Source organism: Myxine glutinosa, unplaced genomic scaffold, assembly GCF_964187855.1.
Source record: "Myxine glutinosa unplaced genomic scaffold, kmMyxGlut1.1 SCAFFOLD_873, whole genome shotgun sequence".
NCBI lineage: Eukaryota > Metazoa > Chordata > Myxini > Myxiniformes > Myxinidae > Myxine > Myxine glutinosa.
In genome coordinates, this window is record NW_027616968.1 from 53975 (window position 1) to 75334 (window position 21360).

A 21360-nucleotide genomic window follows, 5' to 3' on the forward strand; every position below is an offset into this window, starting at 1 on the left:
GTTCTAAAACTGGGTTACTCTCGATGTTGCCATCCCATTCATTCTCTGTATTCAACAGCATTTCCATATATCTTTTCCATCTTCCTTTAATTCCATCTGGGTCGAAAACGATTTGGACCACTTCATCCTTCAAGCAACTCACCCCCATCACATCACACCTCTCTTTCGCTATCTGCATTGCAATCCTGAATAATGCTCTCTGACCGTCTTCCGAATCCAAGCGTTCTCCGAACATTTTCCTACATGCCTCCTGCGCCTTTGCTACCTCTTTCTTTGCAGCCTTATTGGCTGCTTTATAACTTTCAGGCTCTGCTGTTTCTGTTCCCGTACCCTTCGCCTTCTGCCACTCCTTGAACTTCTTCCTCTTCTCGTCAATCCTCTTTCCAACTTCATCATCCCACCACCATGTTTCCGAGTGCCTCGGTGGTCCTTTTGTCCATCCACATACCTCACCAACGGCTTCCAACAGACTATCTTTCATTGACACCCAACCACTTTCAAGCTCAACCACATCATCCTCTACCCTACTCAGCCTCTCTTTTAATGCCTCCCTTACTGTCACCTCTTTCAACCTCCACACCTTCATTCTCGGTTGGTACTTCACCCGCCGAGCTCTCCTCGCACCTTTCACCCTTATGTCGCAGACAACCAAGTGGTGCTGTGAAACAGCCTCCTCCCCCGGGATCACCTTTGTGTCCCAGAGGTGCCCCCTATCTCACCTACGCACCATCAGGTAGTCAACGGTTGTCGTCAACCCACCTGACGTGAATGTAACAAGCTTATTATCCTCTTTCTGGAACTGAGTATTACAAATCAACAAATCAGCTCCATCAGCAAACTCCAAAATCCTTTCACCTTCTTCATTTCTCACACCATATCCGTAACCCCCATGAACTCCCTCAAAACCATCCATACTCCTTCCCACATGTCCCTTTAGGTCTCCTCCTACCACAACAACCTCCTCATCTTTCACGTTTTCCATCAGCTTCTCTATCGCACACCAGAACTGGTCCTTCTCTTCATCGCTCCGACCAACCTGCGGAGCATATCCTGAGATGACGTTCACCAAGAGCTTTCCAATCATCATTTTCACCATCATCAACCTATCACTCACTCTCGTCACACTCACCATACTGTCTACAAACTCCTCAGAAAACAGGACACCAACACCATTCATGCCCTCCGGGCACCCTTGCCAAATAAACTTGTATTTCTGTCCCTGCCTACCCTTCACAATTCTCACACCACTTCCCCTCCATCTGGTCTCTTGCACACAACATATGTCCACTCTTCTTCTGACCAATACTTGCACCACTTCTCCTGATCTCCTTGTCATTGTCCCTACATTCCATGTCCCAAACCTCAGAACCCGATCTGCACCCCGGCTGTACCCTGCCCATATGTAGTTGTAATTGTCATGGTTCGCTTTTTGAGGCAATGTTTTTGTGGCCGGATGCCCTTCCTGACGCCAAAGATGCCCTTCCTGTTATTTTAGGTCATAAGAGGGTCTAAATGTCAATGCCACAAAATCTTCAATTTCCATCAGATAAACTTGAAATTTGAGCAGGGTTTGCATATTGTGTCACTGAAGCCTATTGCTTTTGAGGTCAAAAGGTCAAGGTCGCCTAAAATCGTCGATCTTTTTGTATTTTTAAAGCCGTTTTCGTCATGTTTAGCATACAGAAGAAGAAGAAGTCTGAATACAAAGCGGGTGCGGATAGGCTTTGCATTTGCAAATGCTTTCTAGTTCGTCATTTATCTGTTTCCATAACATCAAGTTAGATTAATTTTGACAATTTATGTGCTGTTTTATCGACTGTGAAATGTATATTTTCACATTCTCTTTTTTTAAATTACATATACGTAACCGTGGAGGGAAGATGATCAATTCAGGTGCTTACAACTCTCAATAATAATTCGACACACTTGAGTGTCCATAGGAAAGTATCGAAGATCCATGTTGCACCCAAGGGTGAGGGTGAGTCTGCAAAACAACACAATCTGTTATTATTGAATAGAAAGTGATTAAACGACAACTTATGCCAAGGTAAAGAGCAAACATCTATATAAAGTGACATTGTAGCGGCTACCGCTGGGTTTACACAATCGCCTTGCACCTACCAAGGACGCGGAGCGATCACCATGACGGGCTCATCCAGGACGCCCGGGCAGGCCCGCACTCAACTTGCCAGGCCTCGGCCGGGACGCCCGGGCATGCCCGGGCACGCCCGGCCACGCCCGCTCTCGACTTGCCAGGCCGCGTCCGGGACGCCCGGGCATGCCCGGGGATGCCCACCCTCGACTTGCCAGGCCGCGGCCTGGACGCCCGGCCACGCCCCCTCTCGCCTTTCCTGGGCAAACGCTCCGGGATAATGTGTGTATATATATTGCTGCCCGATAAACGGGCTTTTCAGAGTACCCGAGTTGTTTTGTGACAATAAAGAAACTCGGACGAATTCCAGCTTTTTGTCACGTCCATTCTTCCGACTACGTGGGAGCACAGCTCCTTCATTGGTGACCCCGACGTGATTTGAACACGCAACCTTCTGACAGTGTTCGGAGGTGGAGGAGGTGCTCGGCCCGGGACGTGCTGGCAACGAGGATGTCGTCCAGGTAAACGAAGAGGAACGGCAGGTCACGCAGCACGCCGTCCATCAAGCGCTGGAACGCCTGAGCCGCGTTCTTGAGGCCAAACGGCATCCGTAGGAATTCGAATAAGCCGAACGGCGTGATGACGGCCGTTTTAGGGACGTCGGCCGCCCTGACAGGTACCTGGTGATATCCCCGTATGAGATCGATTTTTGAAAAAATGACCCGTCCTGCCAGACGGGCGGAGAAGTCTTGGATGTGCGGGATCGGATACCTGTCGGGGGTGGTAGCATCGTTAAGGCAGCGGTACTCGCCACATGGGCGCCAGCCACCCCCTGGTTTTGGGACGATGTGTAGTGGCGAAGCCCACGCGCTATCGGAGCGCCACACGATGCCGAGGTGTTCCAAAGCGTCGAACTCGGCTTTGGCCACGGCGAGCTTGGCTGGGTCGAGGCGGTGGGCTCTGGCATGGACCGGCGGGCCCGTGGTTGGTATGTGGTGCTCGATCCCATGTCGTACTGCGACGGCCGAAAACGTCGGCCGCGTGAGGGCCGGGAACTCGGTGAGCAGGCGAGCAAACTCGTTCGCCGCCGGGAGGGCGCATGCCAGCTCGGTCGGAGCGGAGCTGCTCAATGTGCATACCAGGGAGCTGAAGGTCTCGGCGTTGATGAGGCGACGCCGTTGGACATCCACCAGCAGTCCGTGTGCGCAGAGGAAGTCGGCGCCTAGCAGAGGCATGGGCACGTTTGCGGTTACAAACGTCCAAGTAAAGCGTTGGCCGCCGAAGCAGAGGGTGAAGTTGCGCGGGCCGAAGGTGCGGATGGCCGATCCGTTGGCCGCAACCAAGGAGGGGCCACAAACCGCGGACTGCCTGTCCTGATCCGAGGCGGGTATGACGCTCAGTTGGGCGCCGGTGTCGCACAGGAAGCGCCGTCCGGACGCTTTGTCCGTGATGAAAAGTAAGTTGCCCGTGTGGCCGGCGTTCATGGCTGGTAATGAACGCCGGCCCGGCCGTTTCCCGGCCTGCCGAAGGTGCATGGGGGTCGGCATGTCCGGGCCTTCTGTCCGAACCTGGCATGATAGTAACACCACGCTTGGTCAGGTGGAGGCCCCGGTCGTCGTGCTGGAGGTGGTCGGCTCGGCGTTGCGGCCACCAATTGCGTCGGCCGTTCGGTCGTCGACCGTGCCGGGTGCTCGGGCGCCATGGGTGTTGCGTCGGACGGCGGTGGGCCCCAGGTCGCTGCTGCAATGCGTTGGCCTGCCGCGGAGATCTTGTCGGCTTCCCTGGCGAGGGCGCGGGGATCCGTGATCGTCGTGCTCGCCAGGGCGAGGCGTACCGGGCTAGGCAGCTGACGGAGGAACAGCTCCCGGAACAGGAATGCCGGAGAGTGCTCGCCGAGCAGCGAAAGCATGTAGTCCATTCGCTCGGACGGGCGCGTGTCGCCGAGCTCGGGCAGGTCGAGCAGGCGCCGTGCGCGTTCCGCCGATGGGAGGGCGAAAGCGTTGAGGAGGAGCTTTTTAATCGTGCCGTATTTGTCAGCGGCTGGCGGGCTCTCGAGGAGGCTCAGGGCGCGGGCCGCGGTGGCTGAACCGAGCGCTGCTACCACATGGTGGAAGCGGGTGTCGTCGGCCGTGATGCCTCGCAGGGCGAACAGGGAGTCTGCCTGGGCGAACCAAACTGCCCCCTGAGCCTCCCAGAAGGGCAACTGCCGTGTCCATGTCGGTAGGTCACCAATGAAGGAGCTGTGCTCCCACGTAGTCGGAAGAATGGACGCGACAAAAAGCTGGAATTCGTCCAAGTTTCTTTATTGTCACAAAACAACTCAGGTACTCTGAAAACCCCGTTTATCGGGCAGCAATATATATACACACATTATCCCGGAGCGTTTGCCCGGGAAAGGCGAGAGGGGGCGTGGCCGGGCGTCCTGGCCGCGGCCTGGCAAGTCGAGGGCGGGCATGCCCGGGCGTCCTGGACGAGCCCGGCATGGTGATCGCTCCGCGTCCTTGGTAGGTGCAAGGCGATTGTGTAAACCCAGCGGTAGCCGCTACAGTATCATATTTTACGTATGTTTGTATAACCAAGTATTATTTTCATGTAAATGCTTTGCCTACTGTATCCTTAAAAAACAAACCTGACGGCATTGAAAAAATTCCAATTAAACTTAGAAATCGTTACTTGAGGCATTACACGTCATTGTGCAGTGATGTCAGCATTCGACAAAACAACAAGTTTGTGGTTGTGGTCGTTGTCATGCTCCTAATCCTATGCAGATAGATGGTTGGTCCCAAGCTGAACGTGGAGGTATGAATTAGTATGCAAAACGAAGTGCATGATTTATCTCGTCCATAAAAATGCAAAGAAAGCCATTTCCTTCTCTGAGTAAGCAGGCACAAACAAGAGTATGCTAAGAAATAGCTTTAAACTTGATGGTGAAGAGAAAAATGCCTGAAGAGCACTGTGGATTATTTAATTCTGGCTTCTAGGACTCCAGGTTGAGACGAGTTGAGACTCCTCTGTCATGTTCAATTTTTATTAATAATAATAATAATATTAATTATTATGGACGGAAATTTGGCAGAGACGTAGTATATGTGACAAGGACGAAATGATTAGATTTTGGTGAAAATCCGGATTCGGATCCGGCTACTAGAATTCTTTAAAATGATTCTTCACCATTGTGAGATGGGCTCAAAATCGATATATAGCAGGATATCTCCAAAGGTTATGGACGGATTTGGACGAAACTTGATGGAGAGGATGTGTGTGTGACAAGGACTAATCGATTAGATTTTGGTGACGATCCGGATTCGGATCCGGCTACTAGAATTCTTTAAAATGATTCTTCACCATTGTGAGATGGGCTCAAAATCGATATATAGCAGGATATCTCCAAAGGTTATGGCCGGATTTGGACGAAACTTGGTGGAGAGGATGTGTGTGTGACAAGGACTAATCGATTAGATGTTGGTGAAGATCTGAATATGGATTTGGATATGAGAATTAATTAATTTTTAAGTGATTCTTCACCATTGAGAGATCGGACGAAAAGCGATACATAACATGATAGTTAAAAAGAGTTACGGACGAGTTATGACGAAACTTGGTGGACGAGTTGGTTTGGTGACAAGAACAAGCCGATTGGATTTTGGTTCAGGTCTGAATCCAGACCCGGCCTACCAGTAGGGTGCAAGTCTCCGAAGAGGAAGAGATTCTCAGCTCATTTTGAGATGTCTTTCTTGAAGAGTAGGCGAGCTAATGTCGTCATCCGTACTAAATTCATTCCTCACTGAATTAGTTGTTAGTGTAATTTTGCAGCTATGGTAATAACATTGTTCCTTTGTAAATGGAGTAATTTCAGAATGAATACTTTATGTATACTTTACTTCAGGATAAATAGGAATGAGCTTTACTAAAATCTGTAGTTGATTATGGTTGGTAGAATCTTGTTAAAAACGAAGTATTACATTTAAACATACTAGGGCGTGCCCGCACGTACGTGCTTGCCCGTACGTGCTTGCCCGTACGTGCGTGCAAAAAAACATGCGTGCAAACAACAACAACAAAAAAAAACTTTGAAACCACGTGGCAGTAACGACCACAGAACCCCCCCCCCCTCTATTTACATGAAATGGTTTGGTCCATTCGCAAAGCCAAAGCGAACGGCTTGCGAGTACGGTGACCATACCTTGGGAACCACTTGTCCGATTAATTTCAAACCTTGAAAAGGCACATCCTCGGGTCCCCAGCAATATACCTGGCAAGTTTCAAGTATATCGGACCGGTAGTTGTCGAGAAACAGCGGTCGCATACAGACAGACACACACACACACACACACACAGAGATTGCTGGAATTATATAGAGATACATATATAGAAAAATAAATGTTAACTTTGAGTACAGATGGTAAGTTTAAAGACGTTGAAAGCTTACAATTCTTTACTGGTGACGAATTGTCCAGCATTGAGAAAGTGAATTGGTTAATATTCAATCTCTGTTTGCATGTCCATTGTGTCATCTCTGACCACAATCGGTATTGAGACAAACGTATCTTGACTCAGCTGTAGCGCACAAACTCTGTCCATTGTTCACATTGGAAGAGATAACGTTTAGTCGGCAAATGTCGGACAAGCCCATCTTGCCCGGGCAAAAGTATTGTTCGAGGTTCGACAAGGTCTGTTGACTCAGTAAGTGCTGTCATGCACGCTCGGACGAAGCCATTGTTCGGGGTTGATTGAATCATAAGTATTTGCTAAATGTCCCTCCCTCCTCCCTGAGTTAATCAGCGAATATAAAGCTTGTCTTCACGACTTGAGTTTTAGAGCAGTTTACAATGATGATGTCAACTGTTTCTCCGTGATCACGTTTTCTATTTTCTTCTGCGATGCTGTTATTCTGAGATAAATAAATTTGTGCTTTGAACCTTGAATTGGAAGATAAAATCTTGGAGAAAGATAGGATGGGGGGGGGGGGGGGACATTAGAAGGGGAGGGGTGGGGGGGAGTTTTGAAGGGGAGGGGTGAGGGGGGAGTTTTGAAGGGGAGGGGTGAGGGGAGAGTTTTGAAGGTGAGGGGTGAGGGGGGAGTTTTGAATGGGTGGGGCGAGTGGGGAGATTTAGAAGGGAGGGGGGAGTTTCGGAGGGGAGGGGCGAGTAGGATACAAAACGTAAACTGTCCAGCCTGGCGGAGGTATGCGCTTTACCGAGTGCCGTTCTAGTTCCAAGTTACAATCATTCTTCAAAATACAAATTATCAAAGAGAATGCCAATCTACAAGGAGAGTGAACCTGCATAAATTCATAGATTGCTGCGGTAACTATAATGCAGATTTTACTTTGCTTTTGATTTAAAAATATGGTAATGACAGATAATTGGCAGAATGGTTAAATACATACGACTGTGACACCACAAAGAGGTTAAGGAGGTTTACTTGAAAGCATGTTACCTGCATTACATTACTTTTATATAATATCACCAAATAAAGCAAATAATAATGGTGCTCAGGTGTTTCGCCTATGTTGCCACATCATAGTCCCTGTTATTTGGTGATACAGGCCATCCATTGAGTTGGAATGGCAAAAAAAAAACATCAATTATTAATTAATGTTTTATGTTTTCCTCAAGATTCATGATAACCATTTTGCAAACCACCATTTGCATCCTCCAATAATTTGTACATTACCTGGCTGTGTGAATTCACATATCAAATGGTTTGTTCAATGCTCAAGCATCAGTATACCCAGAAAGTTATTTGACTTGTTATCTTACTCGTTATTTTATTGTGTATGTGTTACTGTGTGTTTCGACTTAGTGTTGGTTTGCAATTCGTGCAACCTTGTGTATAATTCATCGTTTTCTGTTCGCACCGCATGCGCGGCCTGGTAACTTGAGGCTTCCCTCCCCCGTAGGTGTTTTGTGAATTTAAGTTCTTTCTTTCGCTGTATTGCTTATTTCTTAGATTTTCTCTTCTCCCCCTAACATCCCCGAACATCTACCCTTTGTCTAACGTTTTAAATACAAAAAAAAATAAAATCTTTTTATTATTATTTCCTTCTCTCTTCGCGGGCCCCGCCCACGTGTGCTGTTGTCTCGCCCTGTCCCCTTTATCTCATTTTCTTCCACCTCTTCCTTCCATCTCCAGCCGATACTCGACTTTCCAATTCTAGTTTCCTCCATACTCATTCAACCCTTTCTCATTTCTCTGATCCACGCCCTCACTTCAGGGACTTTTCCCAGATTGTTTTTCACGGTTTTGTTGAAATATGTTTAAACTTTCCCCTGCAGTGTTTTATTCAGTGGTTATTACAACACGCTGTTTTTCTTCCTATATAAAGGCTCTTTTCAATTTCCTCTTCAAGGGGACCGAAATTAGCGGGGGTAGAAAAGATCAATGTTTTGGATGGGGGAGGATAAGAGATGGTGGTGAACAGCTGTTTTAAAGACCTGGAGGGTGGAGTGGGATTGAAGAGAGTGAGGGAGTTTGTTCCAGAGGCAGGAGAAAAGAGGAATGAAGGAGTGAAGGTGAGCAGAAAGTCTTGATTTTGGCAGTTTAACCATAAGAGGGTTGCAGGCAGATCTTGTGCGACCTGAAGGAATATTTGGGGGACAGAGCCCAGAGAGGGCTGGGGGGGCAAGGCCAGAGAGGAGTCGGTAGAAGACGGAAAGACCACCAACCTGCCTGCGGTGAGTGAGTGAAAGGCCCTTGGAGTTAGCTTCATCGCGGGAGATTCCAATGATTCTGAAAGCTTTGGTTTCAACAGCGTGAAGACAGGCTAGGTGTGAGGCAGGAGCACCAGACCAGAGGGGAGAGCAGTATTCCATAGAGCTGCGGATGAAAGCCTTGTATGTGGTGAGGAGCTCAGGTGTGCCAAGGAAGGACTTCGCACGACGGAGGATGCCCAGTCGGCGACTGGCTTTGGAGGCCAGATTTGAAATGTGGTTTTCCCAGGAAAGATCATGGCAAATAGTGAGACCCAAAAGCTTGAGTGACAGAACTTCTTGGAGAGGATTATTCAGAAAGTGGATGGGAGGGTTTTCCAGTCGGTCTTTTCGGAGAGACATCGTAAGAGTGTGAGATTTATCAGGATTGAAAGACATGTTCCATTTGTTTGCCCAGTCTGTGATTTTGTCCAGGTCTGCAGAGAGTGAGGAGGCTGCAGACTGCCGATCTGAGGGATGCGGAATGGAGCGACAGAGAGTAGAGTCGTCAGCAAAGAGATAGAGAGGATTTTCAAGAGAGTCAGAGAGATCATTGATGAAGACCAGAAAAAGCACAGGGCCCAGAACACTACCTTGGGGAACTCCAGCCTGAACAGGAAGAGGAGATGAGAGAAACCCATTCAGGGCCACACGTTGACTACGACCAGAGAGGAAGTCCGCCAGCCATGCGTGGAGATTTCCATGGATACCAAAGGAGGAGAGTTTGGTGAGCAGAGCAGGGTGCCAAACCGTATCGAAGGCATGTGAAATGTCAAGGGAGACAGCTCTAATTTCCTGTTTGGCGTTGAGGACCTCCATCCATTGTTGAGAAAGCAGAAGCAGCATGTCCAGAGTAGAGTGACCAGGTCTGAAACCAAATTGATGATCAGAGATCAAGCCATTGGAGAAGAGGAAAGATTTCATATCTGAAGCAATGATGGATTCCATGACTTTGCTGATAATTGGGCGAAGGCTGATTGGTCTGTAGTTGCTGGGATCTGTTTTTGCACCTTTTTTGTGCAAAGCGGTGATGTTGGCTGATTTCCAAGCAGATGGCAGATGACCTTGAGCAAAAGAGAGGGTGAAGAGCACAGAAAGAGGGAGTGAAAGAGCGGAAGAACATGATTTTAGGACCCGTGGGCTGATGCCGTCAGGACCAGTTGCAGAATCAGAGTCGAGGGTTGACAGAAACTTTTCCACCTTGTCAGGAGGAAAGGACACAGAGTCCAGGAGCAGCTGGGTACGACTGGGTACGGTGGGTACAGAGAGGGATGGGTTTGGGACACAAGATTTAGAGGCAAACACAGAGTTGAGGCATTCAGCTTTTTCACGTGCGGAGTCAGCCGTTAAGCCGTTTGAGGTGAGGGAGGGGATGGAGGGGGAACAAACACCAGAAACAGATTTGACCAGACGCCACCAGGATTTGGAAGAGGGAGACAGATAAGAGAGTTCGGTCTTGAGAACAGTGAGATATTGTTTCCTGGCTCTCCTGAGGGTGGACACACACTTGTTTCGGGCTTTGTGAAAGGAAATGAGATTTCCTTCCGTTGGATTTGCTTTCCAGGAGACGAAAGCAAGTTGTTTCAGGGCAACAGCCTCACCACAAGATTCCGTGTACCATGGACGGGAGGAAGGGTATGACAACTGAAGACGAGATGGGATAAATCTGTGCATGAGAGAGAGCAATGTACTTTGAAAGAATTCCCAGGATGAGTTGATGCCAGAGGCGGTAGAGATGGGAGACCAGTCCAGATGATTGATGGCTGCTTGAAGACCGTGCCAGTTGGCCTGAGTGAAATGCCAGACTCGTCGACGCTGAGGAGGCTCTCTGAGAATGGTCAGAGAGATGTCCACTTTGACAAGCACATGATCAGATGAGCCGATTGGAGCAGAAGAAGAGCAGCAGACATTTTCAGGGAAGTTTGTCATAACCAAATCCAGAAGAGAAGATGCACCGTTGACTGAGATCCGGGTTGGGAAATTGACAGATTGTGTCAGTCCCAGTGAGTCGCAGAAGTCCTTTGCTGAAGAGCCATGGCTGGTGAGAGAGGTACCCACACCCAGCCAACTGGCATGGTGACAATTGAAGTCACCACATATGAGGAAGAGAGAGTTGGGATGGGTAGATAGAAGTTGGTCCATATTATCAGACAGCGAGATGTAGATGGAGTCATCGCTGTTTGGTGGACGGTACAACACACATATGAACAAAAGGTGGGAGCGAAGGGGAAGCCGTAGCCAAAGGTATTCCTGGGGGTGAGGTGGAGAGAGGGCAGTGCAGGGCGAGTGAGGAAGAGAGTTTTTGATAAAGATAGCAACCCCACCTCCAGGACGAGGCTCAGGTCTATCATACCGGAGGAGGGAGTAACCTGGGAGAGATACCAAGGCATCAGAGACATCATGAAGGAGGAAAGTTTCTGTTAAGCAGATCACATCTGGTTTGTCAGAAGCAACCTGTATGGAGAGATCAGTCAAGTTTGAGCGAAGGCCCCGGATGTTTGAGGTCCATACCGTTAATGAAGAGGAAGGGGGAGCATCGGGTCCAGAACAGGGGGGGGAGGGGTAGGGTAAGATGTGGAAGAGGAGGAAGAGGTAGGGAGAGCTGTTGAAGGTGTGTCAGAGATTTCAGAATAGCATGGAGAAAGGGAAGAATGGGGCGGACAAAAGGTTTGATGGAGATTGGGTGAGGCACAGTGAGGTGTTATTTGAGGAGGGGGAAGAGCGAGGCAGAAGGTTGGGGGAGATGAAGGTGAAAGTTGGAAGGGGGAAGAAGCAGGGAGGATGCTTTGAGGAGGGGTGAGAGGGGAGTCTAGGAGGGGAGGAGCGAGGGAGAGTCTCGGAGGGGAGGGGTGTGGGGGGAGTTTAGGAGGGAGGGGAGGGAAAGGGCAAGGGGGGAAATTTGAAAGGGATGGGTGATGGGGAGGATTTGGAGGGGAGGGGTGAGATTGGATTTTGAAAAGTGTACAATTCATGGGAAACGAACATTTTTTGCAAAATGAGTTTGAGACCTTCGAGTCAAAAATACGTTTGAGGACACTGAAGGAGGGGTGGAGTTCTGGATAGTTTAGGGAATGTAGAAAGGAGGAACTGTAAGAGATGGTATTATATATATTTTTTGGAATGAATAGATTTGGTGAGCAAGACGAAAGCATCCTTTTGTAGGAAAAGAAGAAAAGGGTGTTATAATATATGAGAGAAAATAATTGTTCAGGGGAGAGATTATACATTTCTAACCACGTGATCGCGAACGAAGAACGAACAAACAAATAAGAACAACAAATAAACGAATAAGACCTGGGAAGGAAATATTTTTTTGGTTTTTTTTTTTTTTTTTGAGTAGAGATATTAAACAAGGAGGTATGGGGTGAACGACTGGGACGAAACAGAGAACGAAAATAATTGCAGCGCATTCGACGAATCGCTGAGAGAAAAACAAAACCACAAGGTCGGAGACGGTACGGTAGCCAAAGCCTACGAGTACTAGGCCGCAGAATACTCGATACGCATTAACCGACGATTGTGTATACATGTACGAAAAATTAGCACCGAAAATTTTCCAAAAGATACGCGATAGGTACATACACCGAACGATAGATACAGTCTCGACAAAAACACAATTGAGAAAGATCACTTAGCTTCGAAAGCGTGAGCGCATGGAACAGCTTCGAAAAGACGTGACCTCGCCGTGATCTCGCGAGACGCGAGACCTCTCCCCCCCCCCCCCACCCCCTCCCCTTCCCACGCCTCCTGCCCCCCAAGCCCTCTCCCTCCCACACTTCTCCCTGCTCTCAAATGTTGTGGTTGTGTGCTTCCCCTTCTCTCCCCATCTTGTCTTCCGCTCCCTCTTTTTGTATATTTTGTTTGTCTGGTCGATTTGTTTGTGAAATAAATGTTAGCTCTTTCACGAGCCTCGATTCAGTATACAACCAAAAAAAAAAAAAAATCATTCCACTGCAAAAAGAAATTCAATCTCTAAAGTCCTTCCTTTCTACATTCTCTAACTCACCTTCATTCTACCCCTCCTCTATCGTTTTCAAACGGATCACTGACTTGAAAATCACAATAAACCCAGTTTGTAATAAATGTTCGTTTCTCATTAATCATCCACTTTCTAAACTCCCTCCTCACCCCTCCCCTCCTAAACTCCGCCTCACCTCTCAAACTCCCCCCTCACCCCTCCCCTCCAAAACTCCCTGTCACCTCCTCCCTTTCAATTCTCCCCGCTCAACCATCCCCTCCTAAAATCCCCCCTCGCCCCTCCCCTCTAAATCTCCCCACTCACCCCTCCCCTTCAAAACTCCCCCCTCACCCCTCCCCTTAAAAACTTCCCCTTACGCCGCCCCTTCAAAACTCCCCCTCACCCCTCCCATTCAAAACTCCCCCCCACCCCTCCCCTTCTAATCTCTCCCACCTACTATCTTTCTCCAATCTCCCCCCACCCCCCTCCTCCTCAAAGCTGCCGCCTCCCCACTTCCTCTCCCTTCCATCACATACTTCCACCTCCTCCAACCTGCGACTTTGATCTGCTCTCCCTCAAACAACACCTCACTGTGCCTCATCCCATCACAATCAAACCTTTTGCCCTCCTCATCCCTCCCTTTCTCGAAGCTCTTCAGCAATCTCTGACACACTATCAACAGCTCTCCCTACCTACCGCTCTCACCCCTCATCTTACCCGACCTCTCCCCTCCCCTGTCATGTACCCGAAGCTCCCCCTCCCTCTTCCTTCACGGTATGAACTGCAAACATCCGGGGCCTTCGCTGAAACCTGATTGATCTCTCCATACAGGTTCCTTCTGACAAACCAGACTTAATCTGCTTAACATAAACTTTCCTCCTTCAAGATGTCTCTGATTCCTTAATATATTGTTGCGGAGATGAGGACTGTATATTTTTTGATTGTGTGCTGTACTATTATTATTATTGTTTATTCTGCGCCCCCCTACCTCCGGAGCTGTGTAAAGGTGAAAGGGCATCCCATAATTAGTCCACAAGCATACACATCAGCCAAATAATAGAATACCCCTGTTGATAGTTATCTCTTATTCTGTGTTTTAGGGTAAGGCTGTGTCTCCCATTGATTGAAGTACTCCATTGCACCAGTGAAAGAGAATAGATCCCCTTTCCTTCCCATCCCCAAAATCTCCCTTTCCTTCCCATCCCCAAAATCTCCCTTTCCTTCCCATCCCCAAAATCTCCATTCCCTTTTACATCCCCTCTCGTGATTGCCAACCCTCGATTGTCAATTACATCCCCTCTCGTCATTGCTGAGCCCTCGATTCCCAATCACCTCCCCTCCAATAACCGCCATTGACCACGAGGCAGGGTCGGAGAAGAAAGGCGTGTCTCCACCTCGTCATAGAGGGGAGGAGGGGCGTACCCGCCCGTCGTCATCGAGGGGGGAGCCCGAGGGTCGCGCGACCAACCAGGGCCGAGGTGAGCACCCCGATGGGCGTGTCCAAAACGCCGGCGGCGTAATCGCTGGAGGCGCTATAAAAGGCGCGAACGGAAGTGAGTGGTGAGTTGGTCTGAGTTGGTTGAGAGTCGGTCGTCAAGTGGAGAGTGGTGAAGAGTCAGTCAGTAGAGGTGGTGGTCAAGTGGTTGCGTTGGTTGCGGTGAGGAGTCGGTGGTAAAGAGTGAGGGACCAAGAAAGAGTTGAGGGTGTGGACCAACGAGTCAGACAAGTCCTGGGAACGCAGCGGAGGCCGCCGCAGCAAGAACACCCAACAGCCAAAGGGGGCCTGAACGGCGGTTTGGAGCAGGACCGTAAAGGAGCGGCGGCTGCTAAACGCGCCGGTTGAGCTGCAGGACCCCCTTGGACCTTTCCTCTCCCTCCAGCCATCCACCTCCTGCCTTTCCACCCTTCTTGTATACGTGAGTTTGTTTTGTTTGTTCTGTCCCTGGGTATTTAATTAAGTCTGTAGGTAAGCTAAAATTTGCACTGTGTCACCTGCGTCTTATGTGTTGTAAATAAACCTGGATTGCTCCTTTTTGCTTGTGTAAATAATAAATCCAATTACTCTTCTGTCCGTCTATTCGTTTTATTCCTTTTCCTCTTTGCATTCGTCGTTTTAGTCTTTTCCCCTCATTGAGCAGCTGCGGTGCGATCCGGCCAAAGTCCTGGGTGAATCGGGTGAGTCAGGGATCCTGTAACGGTCGCGGCAACACCACCGCTCGGTCATCATAACATCTAAACCGCGATCTGTAACAATTGGTGTCAGGAGTGGGATTCGGACCTGGGACTAAATTTGTTAGGCCCAAATTTTGGAACACCAATTGTGTTATCTGTAACAATTGGTGTCTGGGAGTGGGATTCGAGGCCCGAACCAAATTTTTAAAACGAATAGAGAAAAAAAAAATTTGGTCAAAATTACGAGCTGCCGAAATTTGTTTTTTTTAAAGAAAAACCCGAATTTTGAAATCGCGCCATGGCTGGTCAAGGCGACGGGATGCCGGTGGGAGAGATAGATGGGGTAGAATCGACCCAGGACCTCGGGGAAATGTATGTGGAGAAAATGGTGGAGGAGAGTAAAGAAGGTGTGGTTGAGGGGGTATCAGGTGCACAAAATGGCGCTCTCGCGCACGAGGTTTCAGGAGCGCAAAAAGGCGCCTCGCACGAGCGCGGGGTAGCCGCGCCCGCTGCGTAAATAGCGGGAATTGATGTGCGGGACCTCATGGCGCAGATTAATGCAACCATACTAATGGCAAATATGGGGCTAGAAGCAAAAATGGATGCTCAGGGTGAGCGAATGGGACAAATGGGAAACCAAATGGGGGTAATGAGGGACGAAGCGAGGGGTACCGGTGAGGGGTTAGACAAGAAATTTGGGAAGTTAGACAATAATTTTGAGGAGTTAGACAAGAAATTTGGGAAGTTAGACAATAATTTTGAGGGGTTAGACAACGGGATAAAAGAGGTGAGACATGGGTTAACGGGGGTGGAAAATAGAATGGCTGCCCAGGAGAATCAGATAGAGGGGATGAAAAATGGGTTAATGGGGCTAGAAAATAGGATGGAGGACAAATTGCGGGAAATAGGGGAACAATCTGCCAGGGAAATCAAACGAATGGGAAACCAGATAGAGGAGGTGCAAATCGGGTTAGAAAGTAAACTGGATGCTCAGAGGGATGAATTGGGACAGATGAGGGTGGCATCTACAAAAGAGATGGGGGAGATGAAAGAGGAGATACGACGAGGTGTGGGTGAGGAGGTCTCGGGGCTACGCGAGGAGGTAAAGCGAGGTGAGAAGCGTATGGAGAAAGAGGTGAGGAATAATACGGCAAAGTTACAAGGGGGAATAGAAGATCTGACGGAGGAGGTGGAACAGCTGACGAAGGGACAAAAAGAACTAGTGGAGCAGGTTCAAAAGAACACTGCGGTACTAGGAGGGTTAAAGGCGACACAAAAAGAAATTAAAAACGAATTAATAGCGACGCAGAGGCAATGTCAGATGGTACGGGAGGAACTGACAATGAGGGTGGACGAGGTGACAGAGATAATGGAGACAAAGGACCGGCAGGTGAGGATGCACATAGAGACGGTCACGGTAGCCTTAGAGGACGAACTTGAAGAGACGCACCGAGAAATAAAAGAGGTTAAACAAAAATTAGAGGAAGTGGAAGAAGAGGTGAGCGAAATTAAGAAGAGACGGACAGAAACTAAGAGAGAAATCCAGGAGGAGGTGATGGAATATGTGCAAGGTCGGTGCTCAACTCATGATGTGATGCTCACTAACCGAATAAAGAGTTTGCAGGTGGCAAAGGAGGTGCGACGACGAGGTACGGAGGTGAGTGGCAATGTATATGATGTGAGGAAAGCTTCAGTCGGCTTGGGGATTGGATTGGATCCGGGTGTTCGTGAGAGGCCGTTGGTGAAGTGTGCGACAGGTCTGGTGTGCGAAAAAAGAGGTGTGCGAGAATGTCCGACCATGGGGTGTGTGAGGAAAAAGTGCACGCCGAGGAGTGAGTGTGCCGTCAGGAGCGAGTTGGTCGAAGCGTGTGTGCGAGGGAGCACAGGGAAGCGCGGTGTGGTGAGTGTTATGGAGGAAGTAACGAAAAAGTGTGCGCAAGAGGATGCGCGAGAAAGGTGTGTAACGGACGGGTGCATGGGGGAAGCGCATGCTGTCAAGAGTAAGGGAGAATGCACGCCTGTGGTGAGTGTTACAGAGGATGTAACGGGAGAGTGTGCGCAAGAGTGTGTGCGAGAAAGGTGTGTAACGGACGGGTGCATGAGGAAAGAGTGTGCCGTCGAGAGTAAGGGTGAGTGCGCTGTCGAGAGTGGAGGTGGGAGTAGTGAGAGTGACACGGAGCGTGAGTTGGTTGTGGCAGGTGAGCGAGGATGTACACCTGGAATGGAAGGATGCACACCTGGAATGGTAGAGCGTGAGTGGGAATGCACGCTGGAATTGGTAGTGAGGCACGTGGTTGGGTGTGCGGGTGAGAGCACACCTGTGATTGTCACAAAGGAGGTGACCGAGAAAGGGGCGCGAAGAGGTGTGTTGGTGAGGTGTGCGAGCGACGAATGTGTGCCAAGGTGTTCGGTGGTCAGGTGTGTGACCAAGTCGGTGAGCGGAATGAGTGTACCTGGGTGTGTAAGGAAAGGTATGAGCAAGCAAGGGGTAGCGTATGCATGTAAGCATCCAGGTGAAGCATCGACGGTAACCGGGTTAAAGGTTAGAACGACTTATAGCCGAATCGGGCCCTCGGTGCGCGTCGGGCAGCTTCGCGTGCCGCGAGGACCAGCGGGGATCCGAACCACGGCGGTTTCGAAAGAACCGCCGTACGCGATCCATGCTGTGCCTCACTTGGAACGGCCGCGTCCGGGCTCCACTAGGCGGAGCGGGCAGCCCGATAGGAAGGGTCGTCATGGCGACCACTTTCTATTGAGACGTGCCGGCAGGTCGAGATCGGGACATTGGATGGCTCCACGCCGAGGTGGTGCGTGGGATCTCGGCCCGGGTAAGCCCCCGTCCCTGCCACGAATGCGGGACGTATCCAGCCGCTGGCACAAAAGAACCCGCGTTCATGGCTCGGCTGTACGAAGCCGAGCTTTAGAAGGGAATTGGCGCACCGAGAGGATGTAATAAGTAGACGGGTGATGAGGATAGTGTTTTGGCCCCGAAATTAGAAAAAAGCAAAATTTGATGATGGTAGAGTGATTGGCAGAATTTTTGAATTGGTTGGAATTTGGACGAGCAAAATTGATAGAGAGACCCCCGATGTGGTGGGATGGCAAATCCACCATCCCTCACAGAGTGGGGCAAAGGAGCTATAGTTTATGGGGTGTATGGCAGTGAAAACTAGCCCGGGTGGGTTAGGTTATATTGTTAGGGATCTAGCGAAGATGACATTAGGTGACGGTAAGATTAGATAGTGACTGATACCTGTAGTGGGGACGCAGGTAGTTTAGTGTGGATTATAATGACGAGGGAGCGCAATAGTTTAAAGGGACGACTGGGAAGCGCAAGTTTCAGAGGGGAGTAGTTAGCTGAGATGATGCCGTGTGTGTGAGGATTGAACAGGTGTGATTGCACAGGTGTGCAACTGAACAGGTGTGTGGAGCAGTGTATAAGTGAGTGATGGTGATGTGTGTTGTGTTGACCCACTGGTCCAGGAAGAGGAGGAGGGTGCAGGTGGCACCAGGTGATTGCACAGGTGTGCAACAACAGGTGTATGTGGGTGTGTGGAATAAATGGTATGGAGTATTGGAATGGATGGTCGTGGAGTGAGTAAGGTGGAAATTGTGGAGTGGAGTGGATGGTGCGAAGGTGTGAATGGGGGAAGAGTGGACCCCCATCACGGATACCCGGGGCGGGTAGTGTAAGTTTTAGGTAGAGGGTACAGGTAAATTGTGGTTGGATATTGGCATCTGTGGTGCGAGGTGAAAGAATGGTATTTGGATGGGTGCATTAGTGTTGTGGAAATGGCTGGGCGTGTAGCCTGTTAGTGTGTGTAGTTGGTTTGGGCACTCCACCACTGTGAGGATGTCGGCCAGGTGAGGCCGCAGGTGGGCTCTGGGAGCCGGTAGTTGTGGATGGGGCCCGAGGATCCGGAGGACGGACCCGGGTAGCCCAGTGCCAGAGGGCACCAGGGGGTGACAGAGCCAGGAGAGGGCCTGCCCCAGTTAGTTAGGTTAGGGTGAGGAGCTAGGTAAGCTCGGGTGGCAACTGCAGTGGTGGAGGTGTGCAGGTGGGTAGACCTGCTGGGAGAGCTACACGTTGCAGCCCAGAAATTGTGCGAGGCACCGGGAGATGAATCGGGGGAGTGAGACCCCAAATTGAGAAGCACCACAGTTTGGTCAATGGGAATTGGTTTTTAGAACCCGTAGTGTAAGTTGGCCAATGGATTGGCAGGGAAAGACCCCGGGTAGTGTAAAGTGTGTTAATGTCATTTAGAAAGTAGTTAGGATGAAGTCTCCTCGCACCATCTGCATCCACTCACCTGAGGTGACAGGTACTCCGCACCATGCCATGTTTAATTATTTTTGATGCAAATGTTTTGGAATGTGAGACGCATCATGACGTGGGTGTGACATTGTGCTTTGATGTTCCATCTCTGCCTCCTTATGAGGATTGATGATGAATTTGGTGATGGCAAATTTTGAAGTAGAGAGATTGTGGAGACGAATTTGGTATAGGGGAAATATGGGGAAGACGTGACAGTAGTGACGAATTTGTAAATGTGTAGATTTTTGTACATATGGGGTAAGGGCAAGGGTAGAGTAGGTGACAGGGGGGTGACGTACGGTAGGGACGAGCTTTCTCACTTCGCCCTCCGTACGCATTTCGCCTTGCATTGCCTTATTGATGTGTACCCTTGTGACCTTACCCCTCGCTCAATTGTCTTTCCCCTTTTGTCTCCCACATGACCTGTGCACCACTAGGTGCCGAGGGGAGCGTGCGTGGGCATTCTTTTATTCTTTTATTGCAAATAGGCCGCCAGCAAGGGAAAATGACAACACCAGGAAAATAATAATAACCAGCAGAGGGAGCCGAAGAGCAAGAGATCACCTGCAGGGTTAGGGGTTGTTGGTTTATTTTTATTGATGAACAATGGTGACTGCACCGATTGGTGCTTGAGGGTGCTTGTATTGGTGCGTTTTTGGGTGCTTTAATGGTGCGTCGATGCAGAACAGACTGTCTCCCCCCCAGAAAGAACAATTACAGGTCCTGGGTTAGTTTTGTAAATAAAAAATAGCGTCATTGTAAATAATGCTTCCCACCGTCAGTGTATAGTTTGAAGACCATTCCGCAATTCGGTTAACTGTGGGCGTAAGTCTGTTAGGCAGGGTGCAATGGAGCAGCGGGACACATTTATTTATGTCGCACTCAGGGTCAGGTTAAAAGTAGAGGGAACTACACCTACGTGTCACACTAAAAGTAAAAGTTGTAGGCCCGGGACGTGCCTAAGAGGAGGAGGGTGCAGTGTTGCGGAGATGAGGACTGTATATTTTTTGATTGTGTGCTGTACTATTATTATTATTGTTTATTCTGCGCCCCCCTACCTCCGGAGCTGTGTAAAGGTGAAAGGGCATCCCATAATTAGTCCACAAGCATACACATCAGCCAAATAATAGAATACCCCTGTTGATAGTTATCTCTTATTCTGTGTTTTAGGGTAAGGCTGTGTCTCCCATTAATTGAAGTACTCCATTGCACCAGTGAAAGAGAATAGATCCCCTTTCCTTCCCATCCCCAAAATCTCCCTTTCCTTCCCATCCCCAAAATCTCCCTTTCCTTCCCATCCCCAAAATCTCCATTCCCTTTTACATCCCCTCTCGTGATTGCCAACCCTCGATTGCCAATTACATCCCCTCTCGTCATTGCTGAGCCCTCGATTCCCAATCACCTCCCCTCCAATAACCGCCATTGACCACGAGGCAGGGTCGGAGAAGAAAGGCGTGTCTCCACCTCGTCATAGAGGGGAGGAGGGGCGTACCCGCCCGTCGTCATCGAGGGGGGAGCCCGAGGGTCGCGCGACCAACCAGGGCCGAGGTGAGCACCCCGATGGGCGTGTCCAAAACGCCGGCGGCGTAATCGCTGGAGGCGCTATAAAAGGCGCGAACGGAAGTGAGTGGTGAGTTGGTCTGAGTTGGTTGAGAGTCGGTCGTCAAGTGGAGAGTGGTGAAGAGTCAGTCAGTAGAGGTGGTGGTCAAGTGGTTGCGTTGGTTGCGGTGAGGAGTCAGTGGTAAAGAGTGAGGGACCAAGAAAGAGTTGAGGGTGTGGACCAACGAGTCAGACAAGTCCTGGGAACGCAGCGGAGGCCGCCGCAGCAAGAACACCCAACAGCCAAAGGGGGCCTGAACGGCGGTTTGGAGCAGGACCGTAAAGGAACGGCGGCTGCTAAACGCGCCGGTTGAGCTGCAGGACCCCCTTGGACCTTTCCTCTCCCTCCAGCCATCCACTTCCTGCCTTTCCACCCTTCTTGTATACGTGAGTTTGTTTTGTTTGTTCTGTCCTTGGGTATTTAATTAAGTCTGTAGGTAAGCTAAAATTTGCACTGTGTCACCTGCGTCTTATGTGTTGTAAATAAACCTGGATTGCTCCTTTTTGCTTGTGTAAATAATAAATCCAATTA

At 49.6% G+C, this 21360-nt stretch overlaps 1 protein-coding gene across 2 annotated transcripts in view; it reads right to left on the reverse strand.

Annotated features, from left to right (window-relative positions):
• LOC137426689 (glycine receptor subunit alphaZ1-like) overlaps positions 1-21360 on the reverse strand; it is a 115889-nt gene that overhangs the window by 36558 nt on the left and 57971 nt on the right. For both annotated transcript variants that reach the window (XM_068115480.2, XM_068115487.2), the window contains one exon: positions 1902-1984. In XM_068115480.2, the coding sequence (XP_067971581.1) occupies positions 1902-1984 (83 nt within the window). The remainder of the gene's footprint in view (positions 1-1901; positions 1985-21360) is intronic.